This window comes from Electrophorus electricus, chromosome 7, assembly GCF_041902795.1.
Source record: "Electrophorus electricus isolate QZ-2024a chromosome 7, ASM4190279v1, whole genome shotgun sequence".
NCBI classification, from domain to species: Eukaryota; Metazoa; Chordata; class Actinopteri; order Gymnotiformes; family Gymnotidae; genus Electrophorus; species Electrophorus electricus.
This window is the reverse complement of record NC_137503.1, coordinates 32137240-32147500: the sequence shown is the minus strand read 5'-3', so window position 1 is coordinate 32147500 and position 10261 is coordinate 32137240. Positions and strand designations below refer to the sequence as shown.

At 43.5% G+C, this 10261-nt stretch overlaps 1 protein-coding gene across 11 annotated transcripts in view; it reads left to right on the top strand.

Annotated features, from left to right (window-relative positions):
- ralgps2 (Ral GEF with PH domain and SH3 binding motif 2) overlaps nucleotides 1–10261 on the top strand; it is a 72485-nt gene that overhangs the window by 34254 nt on the left and 27970 nt on the right. For all 11 annotated transcript variants that reach the window (XR_014124666.1, XR_014124665.1, XR_014124667.1 and 8 more), the window contains exons 6-9: nucleotides 1421–1504; nucleotides 4000–4089; nucleotides 4287–4379; nucleotides 7072–7198. Coding sequence is in view for 8 of the 11 variants with exons in the window: in XM_081718317.1 (XP_081574443.1) it covers nucleotides 1421–1504; nucleotides 4000–4089; nucleotides 4287–4379; nucleotides 7072–7198 (394 nt within the window). In the remaining 3 variants the exon portion in view is untranslated. The remainder of the gene's footprint in view (nucleotides 1–1420; nucleotides 1505–3999; nucleotides 4090–4286; nucleotides 4380–7071; nucleotides 7199–10261) is intronic.

The following is a 10261-nucleotide window of genomic DNA, read 5'->3' as shown; positions in this document are numbered from 1 at the left end:
TGAATGTGCACTTGACTTTATCTTGCTGAGCAGATATGGATGTTGGACTTGATTTAAGAGTGGGGGGGGGGGGGGGGCAGTCTACCTGTCTCTGAGTGAGTGATAGAGAGAGACTAATGGTTGGTTTTGTTACCAGTAAGCTGGTGGGTGTGGGTGTGTCATGTGCAAACTGATAACTCTGCTAGCCACTAACATAACAGGAAATGGGGTTATGCCGAGCTCTTCACAGTTTTATGTGCACATTCATGTTTTGGTTTTAATTGTCTTGCATAACCTTTCAGAAATGAGACAAGCCTGCTTCATTAAATGTCAGTGTTGCCTGTTTTGATTGTGCAGAGTGGAGATGTGATGTGAATAAAGGACCCATCTTGGTTTTGTCAGATATGGATATATGAATCTGGACTGTGTGCGAGAATATGGCTCTTGGAAGACCCCAGTGATTAGAGGTGCGAGTGTTGGTTAAATAGAGGGTGGGATGATGGGTAGGTTTTTAAACAGCAGCAACAGCCACCTTCAGTCCCTGTGGGTGCTTTACACATGTAAAGGCAGCCTTATGGCCACACTTAGGAAAACCTTTAGCTTGGGCATGAATTGTTATACCACTGCACCCAGCCCTAGAGCCCTAGTAACAATGAATGAGTGCTGTATGTGTGGGGTTATTGGAGTTTTATGGGTATGCTTTGGAAACAGCTGGAGCTGTGGTGATCCTTATTCTGATTATTTTATTATTGTTTTTTTTTCTATTGATATTGAAACTTTTAATTGAACACAGAAAATTGTGTCTATATTCATCGGTCAGATTATGTATAGGACATTTAGACTTTCCTTTAGGTTCAGGGAAATTTTGAGGAACAAGAAAAAAGCATTTCTCTTCATTACTGGAACTTTAGTTTATACTGCTTTTATAGTCTTCACACTCTTGGCACATTCTGTTCTGTTTTGGTTGTAAATACACTCCGCATTGTCACTACATCATTGCTCATCATTTAATATATTGCCATTACTTCTAAAAAGATGATGGCTGCTCTGCAGCTGCAGTGGATATGTTCTAACTCTTCTTTGAAAAAGTGCAAATGGCCTAATTCCAGTATAGTCTTTTTCTCTCTCACTCTCTCTGCTTCTTGGATGTTTTTGAGCACTATGAATGAGCTCATATTTTGTTTTATCGCACATCTCGTTTGTTTGTCTACATGTTTGGGTAATTTGTTTGGGGAAGGATTGGTTCCGATGAAAATCATCGAAATGCTTCCCAGACTTGATCATTTGGCACCCTGTGATTTGTCTTAAAGCACTTTTCCTCTTCCCACTCTTAGTGTGGCTCCATTTGAAGGGCGGTGTTGTTCTCTCAATTGTCTTGTGGAGTGTGCTCCCTGCTGTTATGACCCTTCCTCTGAGGAGTCTGATTCTCCTTTTTTCCCAGGAGCTTGCAAGTTGTGGCTGGAACAAGAAAGAGAAGCACAGCTCAGCACCCAATGCTGTGGCCTTCACACGCCGATTCAACCAGGTAAAACGACACTCACGGAAACATGCGCGCGCGCGCACACACACACACACACACACACACACACACACAGAGGCAGGGAGTTTTGGTCTAATGCAGGGCTACTGCCCAAGTTTTATCTGCTTGGCCCGGGTGCAGTTGGAAAACTGTCATCAGCTTTTTATTTATTTTTATTTTTTTTATTCCAGACATTTCATTGTGTTATGTAGGCCCCTTATCTCTGCGCTAACACTTATACTGGTGTGATCAAACACCGATTTTCATGTCATAGTCGTTTAGGGTGGAAGGGACGGAACAGGGCCTGTATGGAAGCTGGGCTATGTCTGCAGCCATGACTGACCTTGGCTCTCCTCAAGGCATGTAATGGGACCCACTTTAAGGCCTCGTCACTGGGCAAATGATGAGCGTAGAGCTCGTTGGAGCTGCTCTAGCCAACACATTGACTTATATAAGCAAATCACATCCATCTCTTACTGAAGCCTGTGTTATCCAGCATCCCTGTATGTCTGTTTGGCTGTGTGGATGTGTTGGGGTGTGTTGATTTTAGGACAAAAAGGTACTGACTGTGTAGGAAAAAAGACATGCACCATATCTTGTCAGCACCAGCAAAATAGTCTTGAATTAAAGTGCTTTTTTTTTTTTTTTTTTTTACAACTGTAACTGAAAAATATTACTTTTCGGTAACTGAGGTTCTGGGTTATGCTCAAACCCATGTGTATAATATACATATAGTGAGTATATTAACCCCATGTCCTGAAGATGTGCTGTGTGTGACACATGCACATATATAAAGTAATATAAAGTAGCTGTTTATTGCTCTATTTCTGAGTGTACTCACACAGGGCACACATATTCCTAATGACCAGCATGACCCTCTGTAATAAATGACAATACTGGTGTGGAATTTTTGTCAAGCATCTTGTGGAAAGATTCTTTCTAGGACCACTTCAGCTCTGGCCAAACAATTATTCGAGGGCTCTCTCTCTCTCTCACACACACACACACACACACACACACACACACACACACACACACATATTTTGTACACCAAATTAATGAGGAAAACAAAAACAAGGGGTCCAGCCCAGCCAATGAGGATTCCAGCCTTAATTACACCACTTGTTACCTGTGTGTGTGTGTGTGTGTGTGTTTGTGTTTGTGTTTATGTGCATGTCATCACAAGTGTTTTTTATTTGTGTGTTCTGTGGTGTATGTGTGTTACATGCATGTGATGTGCTGCTGAAATACTGCTGTAGTTGGGTACATTCTGAGGCAACGTGTGTAGTAACTCTCTGTTAATCCTCTCTGTTCAGCTTTGAGATGCTGAGTAAAGCTGTCCTACGAGCACCAAGTGTATACTCACTGTAGAAGGGAGTGGTCGTGTGTGAAATGAACTCTCTCTCTCTCACTCACTCACACTCACACACACCACTTCTTCAACAACTTATGAAGCAGGCAGATACTCACTCACTCACTCACTCACTCACACACACACACCCTTTGGATTTAAAAATGACACATGTTGTAAATTAAGCACATCTGGTTATCTTTTTCCCAGGAATATTGGCATATGTTTTGGCTGAATTCTGAGACATTCTTTAATCGGATGCCCCCCACCCACCTTGTTTTTTCCCCCCTCTGTGTTTTTTTTCTTGACTTCCATGAAAAGGGAGGTGTGTGTGCATGCACGCGTGTACCTGTGTGTTTGTATGTGTGTGTCTGTGGAGTCACTGCATTTGCCATATTCAGTAATAGATTAGGTGTGGCGCTCCTTTCTGGGATTGGGCTCTCTCTCTCTCTCTCTCTCTCTCTGTGTGTGTGTGTGTCTTCCCACACTGAAGCCACTATAAATAACCTTTCTGCACATGATGAATATATAAATCCTTTACAGATAAATGATTGATTTATGTCGGGACACTTGTAGTAAAGGGATCTTGTGTAGTAAAGGGATCTTCGAAAAGAGACAGGGTAAGAGGAAGACCTAACAGTATGCGTGCATGGATGTAGGTCTCATGCATGGCCCAGTGAAAGAGGTGACTGATATATTGAAGTGAGATGTAGCTGAACTCTACAGAAGAGTTTTGGAGGAGGCACTAGAAAGTTCAAAACTGAAACTGTAGAGAGGTGGAGACATCCACTCTTGCACAGTGGCAGTGGTCCCTCTTTTGGCTGAAGGTCTTTCCCTCACGTGGCATGGCTTCCCCTGTGTTCTGCAGGCACTGCATGATTAGTTAGCCCCTTGAACTGGATTTCTGCCTGGGGGTTCTTTTATTTCCACCTGGCAACAGCAATGAAATACTATTAAAGAAAGTAATTCTCTTCTTTGCTTACAGTTCAGTGCAGCTAAAGGGATTATTCTGAGAGATTGCTTTCACCTGACTCTGCTTTTGGCACTAGGATTGTAGGAGTCGTTGATGTCTCATATAATTTGTGTGTGTGTGTGTGTGTGTGTGTGTGTGTGTGTGTGTGTGTGTGTGTGTGTGTGTGTGTGTGTGTAGGTGAGTTTCTGGGTGGTGCGGGAGATTCTTCATGCCCAAACTCTGAAGATCAGAGCTGAGGTTTTAAGTCTCTACATCAGAACAGCCAAGGTAACATGCACTTCACCTCAGGTTTATCTCAAAATCTGCAGATTTGGGGAGGTTCTTAACATCCTTCATCACTTCATGTTCACTTTTAGATTTATGACGGTAGATTACATGCTCTTTTTCTGACTGGTTTGCTTACTTGTTTGTTTCTTCTGTGTCTGTGTGCATGCACGTGTGTTTGTCTGTGTTTGGCTGCACAGAAACTTTGTGATATGAATAACCTTCATGCAGTGATGGCAGTGGTGTCAGCTCTACAGAGCGCTCCCATCTTCAGACTCAACAAGACGTGGGCTGTGAGTATCCTCCTCCACTCTTGCTCTGCAACACGTGGTAGGTGTGGGGTTTGGGTTTCTGTTTGGGTTTTTAGATAGTCAATAGGCAAGTGAAGAAAGGGAAACAGAATTATGAGGGCCTGTACTTTACTTTGACTAGATTTTGTGTCTGCACTAGATGTGGCACATTTAAATTGAATCAGATTAATCATTTATCATCTAAAGTATATGCTGTGGATACTGGTTGCTATAAATATTTTACCATGCACTATGCTGTTTCAGTAGGGTTCTGCATTCATTATTTTATGTTGTTAATCTGCAGTCCAATACTTCTCTAGCACTAGTGAAATGAGTGGCAGCTTGGAGACAGGACAGAATAAAATCTGTGAAACATCAGTATGGGCGCTGGTGTTTTATTTCCAGCTGCTCATTATGGTCATGTCTAAGTGCAGGCTAGGGCTTTGCTGGTGAAGTTCTGGCATCTTTAAATCAGGCTGCCCTTGGTTTCCACGGTACCCAGGGAAGTAGAGATGAAGAGTGGAACAATGCATTTCAGATTCAGACGCGCGCACACGCACACACAAACCATGTAAGCGCTGTAGGTTAGTACTTTTTGTCACCCCTCCACTTTTGCACTTAAGACATTTCAAGCTTCATCTGAGTTGACATTTACTGCATTGGAATGGTGCTCAAAAGGTAACTAATGCTGGAACTGGGGGGATCTTTTTTGTACAAGGTATATTTTGTTTCCTTTCTCCTATAATAAATAGAAAATGAATATATTAAAATAGTCAGTAGATAGATACTCAGTAGCTTCTGGACAAGGGCAGTTATTCTATGGTGACCCAAAATAAACCAGTTATTGGAGTAGGTTCTATGTGCATGTTATTAAAATCAGAAAAAAGCTTTAAAATGTCCAGCGGGTGTAGAAGGGCATGAACAGACCTGTGGTGCTGCAGGAGCCTTCTACAGGTAGGACCGATGTCAGGAAAGATTTCGGCAAACTTAGATTTTGAAGGATGTGAACAGTTGACCACCTTCAACCGGAGCAGTCCATGTGTACTGCTGATTGAGGAGGAGTGAACACAAGAAAGCATGCTCTTTTGCGGCAGTGGAATGACCCAGTTTTCTAAAGATCCTGAGTCACTGGTGTTGCTCGGGGCTTCCAGAATGTTCTGGCTCCAATGAAAATGTCTGCTGGAGAGTGGACACCTGCTCCTTCTCTGTGCTTATACCTGTCCCCCCTCCCTACTCGTGCGTGTGCACACACACACACACACACACACACACACACACACACACACACACACACACACACACACACAGAGTCTCTGTCTTAGGCAGGTCTGCTATCCATTCAGACATCTGCTCATCATATTCACTCTTTAATCCTCTCCTTCTGAGGTCTTGGAGACCCATCCCTCCCCAGAAGGCCCAAAGCAACATTCCTTCAGCTTCATCTCATTGTGGTTTTTGACTTTCTCAAGGATTTCAGCGCTTGGGTTTTCTCCACTCTCGTGCTCTACCACTCACAGTAAGGGGGTCACCACTAGAGATGCATCAGGTCCTGTTTTCACCAAGCTGATAAGAGTCCATCCCAGAGGACCACTGTATAATTCAGTCACACAGTGAGGAGTGAAATAAAGTTAAACCCAAGTCCTGTGTTTCTCGTGGCCCCATAACCATATGCTTTAGCCCATTCCAGCACATGATGTAGCTGAAAAACATCTTTCTGCTAGAAGCTCTCAGGAGCCATCAGCCAATGTGGCATAGATTCCAAACAGCAAAAAGGAAGAAGAATCCAGAAATAAGCAGTGCTTTTCCTTAGCCTGCAGGCCCCTGGCTTTGCTTTGTACACAGTGAGCCACAATTTCCCACTCCTAACAACAGGGGCTGTTGTGCATCATTTAACATCTCTAACCAAAAGGACTATGGATGAGTCACAGGTTTACTTTGAGCTTTTCGCTTTTGATCATGCTTTGATCATGCTTTTTAAATAATTTTAAGTAAGTGTTCATATGATTGTATATTATGTTATGTCACTGGTTGCCCAATATCTGCTCTTATTGATTTAACCAGTGTAGACAGTTGGCTTAGCTACTGTCAACACTTGTATAATCGCGTATTTTAGATGAGGACAGTTCTGTAGAGGTTGCCTGAAGAATTTGACAGATTCTGCTTAATTTGGTATCCTACGGAATGCCACTGTGCTAATTTATGTTAAGAGGCTGACAACATGCTGTTAGCTGTGTGTGCACAGCCTGCTGTTGGCTGTGCGTGCATGCATGCATGATTGCATGAAGGACCCATCTTGGTTTTGTCAGATGTAGTTCTGGTTTGTCTGTCGTCTTCACACTAGTTTTGTTAAATGTTGGTCATAGTTTCAGCTCCTTTGTACAAATTAGCTGTCAGAGAAACAGATGGACTGTAGGCAGCCCTCTTTTATACGTTGCACTCGCCATCAAATGCAGCCCAGTTAAAGCAAAAAAATAAAAAACCTACAGACATTTGATGAATGTTGGGCGTGCGTTTTTGAAGTATGCTTGCGTTATAATTTGTGTGTGTGTGTGTGTAACTTTTCCAAGAAGGTTCATAAGAGCAGCTGTCATGGATGTTGCTGCCTTTGCAGAGCACTGTAGGCACTGTGCAGCTGTGTTGCTTTAGGTGGGTGTTGTGTAAACCCTAACCATCAACCTGTCAATCTCTCATCCAGCTGCTGAGTCGTAAGGACAAGGCTACGTTTGAGAGGCTGGAGTATCTGATGTCTAAGGAGGATAACTACAAGAGACTGAGAGACTACATCAGCAGCCAGAGCATGACCTCCTGCATACCGTATCTCGGTATGTCTTTGTTTTTCTCTCTCTGTGTGTGTGTGTGTGTGTGTGTGTGTGTGTGTGTGTGTGTGTGTGTGTGTGTGTGTGTGTGTGTCTCTCTCTTGCTCCCTCCTGCGCGTGCACAGACACACACACACTCTCTTTTTTTCACTCGCTGTGGTCTGATTTCTCTCTCTAGTCTCTTCCTGCATCTTTCTCTATCCTTCTCTCACATACAGGAAACTGTTCTCACCATCATTCAAATTCAAAGTTCTTCTTCTTTAGTCACCAGTAAAGTAGGATTGGAGCCTACTATTTGTGAACATTGGCACAGAAGCACAGCGATATAATAGACTAATCAATTTGAGATATTACAGAAATTAAAAGATCTGTTAGACTTGGTTATAGTTATGTTAATGTAATTAATACCTCAGTCTAGTTAAGGTTCCGTACTGTTTCTATCATCCAAATTTTATACGAGTCTATTGTTTTCCATAAGCAGGCAGACGGTGTGTTTAAATGCTATCATTTGAAGTTTTAGCAGCACTGTTTTATGTTACTTTCTAGCAGACTTCAGCACTGCATACATTATTTATGGAAGTGCTAAGTTCATTAAAGAAGTTCATGTTTTCCACATGATGTGCGTTCAGGGCAACTCTGCCAGCCTGACTGGGATCAATCTCAAACCTGTAGTCCAAACTGCACACATTGAGACTCACTCGGAGAGACATGCTGCTCCAGGGCACTACTAAAGTGGGCATATTGACTGGTGTGTGTGTGTGTGCGCACGTGTGCGCACATGCACAAGTGCATGAATTTGTGTGTTCGTGACAGATTGAGATGTAGGATTGTGCTTTCTTTACCCATATTTCTTTTCTTTTCTCATTTTTCCTCATATCCCTCATAAACTAAGTGTCCTGCCTGCTGCTTTGTGACAGTGCGTATTCTGGCCCTTGTCACGATTTGCTCAGGGTCACCACAGCTCCGTGTGGTAAGTCACAGTGAGAGGGTCGACGCTCTTGTCTTGCATCCTACATCTCACACCCAGATAGCCGCTCCTACCACTCCCCCACAAGCGGTTGGAGAAAGGGATTTCCACTCAGTCCTCCATCTTCGCTGACGGTGCAGCTGTGGGGAGCAGCGGAAGGGTGTGCAAGCAATCACACTCGTGCTGCTGGGGCCTGGCTTGTCCTTGTTACTGTGGGTCAGTTTGGAGTCAGTTTGTTTGGCACTTATGGCTGTGGGTGGCAGGCCATCATGGAGAGAGCACCAGCTACCTGAGCCTTCTGCTGCCCCTCATGTGTCCTCTTTAATGGGACATGCTGATGAGTGCTGGTTTATTTGCAGCCCTGCTGGCGCAGTGCATGTCTTGAGTGGAGGAGAGGAAAAGAGAAAAACTGCAAATCGAAACCAGGCCATTGTGAAGACGCAAAGATGTCTTCATAGCACCGCTGTTGTGTCCCCCTTGCGTACCCTTCAGTGTCTGACTGTCTCTACTCCATCTCTGTGGTCTTGTTTAAGAACCATTAATTCCCATGATCACACAAAGTTTTTACAGATAGGTTGAGGGTCCAGAAAGCCTGGGTTTGGTCTGTTTTTATGATCATTAGTGCTGGCTTTCAACTCAGTTTTGCGTCTTTGTGTGCATCCATGTTGTTTGTGTGTGAAGTGGGCTGGACCACAGCCACTTTGGAAAGCAGAGTGGAAATAACTGCACATTTCTGAAGAAGATTTTAAACCCATTACATAACTTCCAGTCACCCATGTCTTACATGTATGCACGCACACACACAGTTGCGATGTTTTTCATTCTTGTTTACTGATTTGGTAACACCTTTAGATTGCTCTTACTCTCTGACTTTCTTTACTTTCCTCTGGCAGCCTAACTCTCTGTGACAAACAAACAAAAAAGCCAAAGGATAAACTTTTGTGTCTTTGATTTATGTAGCATGTGTTTGGTTCTCTCAATGGCAACCATTGAGTTCATACTGTACCATTTTGATCGGCTGGTAAACAGGAACTGAACTCTGAGAGACCGACAGTCTTATTATGTCATCCTTTAAAGATGTTCAGAATTCGGCTCTTTGGGAACAGATGCTCTTTGACATCCTGTTTGGTTTATACAGTGTGTATTGTGTACACTCGGTGCCTCTGTTACTCTGGCCTCTGTAGAAGGTACGGACCTGCCCCAGCCAATGAAGAGACATACACAATGGAAATTCACTGACTAAGTGGCGTGATAAAAACAGAGCGCCCTCTCCTCTCACCCGTCCTCCTCTTAACTCCTCTCCTCTTACCCCTGCCTTGTTTATCTCCTTTCTGCTGGGTTTCAACAGGCTAAAGTCTCTTGGGCTCTGCCTGACCTGTTGAGTAGGAGACTTCGACAGGAGATGTGAACATTTGAATGAGAACCAGGCAGGGGAGAATCCCTACATGTCACAACCTTTTGTGTGTGCATGTGCATGTGTGCGTGTGCCTGCAAACATGCATGGCTGTCCTCCCTGTAAGAAAGGAGTAATTGAGTATGTTTTGAAGGATGGCCCCATAGGGGTACTAGTGAAGGGGGGGAAATCATAAGTTTTATGAAATACTCTTTTCTAAAAATGAAACCAAAGCACTTTATGTGGAAGGAATTTACTCCTCTTGTGTGCCATTTCCATTTCTTCTCTCTCCTTCTCTCTTTCATTTTTTTCTCTCTTTAAGCCCCCCCCACCCCCAAATTTCCCTTGCCTGCTATCTATGCCTGACACATAGAAATATGTTTTTCATTGTCTCTGTGGTCCTGAGAGTTCCCCACCATTTCACTTGTCTACATACTTTTAACATGAAATCTCTCACTCTTTCTTCACTTGTTCCTTTCTCTCTCTCTCGCTCCCTCTCTCTCTCGGCCACTTTCTTACCCTCCACTTTATCTCCCTCCCTCTCTCTCTCCCCCTCTCCTTCTCTCCCTCTCTCAGATAATATTGCAGAGTAATCAACTGTATAATTGGAAGTGCAGCTGTGATTCCACATACTGCTTGAATAATTGGACGCGATATTCGCTCAGCCCCTGAGATGCAGTTTTTTAACCCTCTATAACCTGTGTAGCAG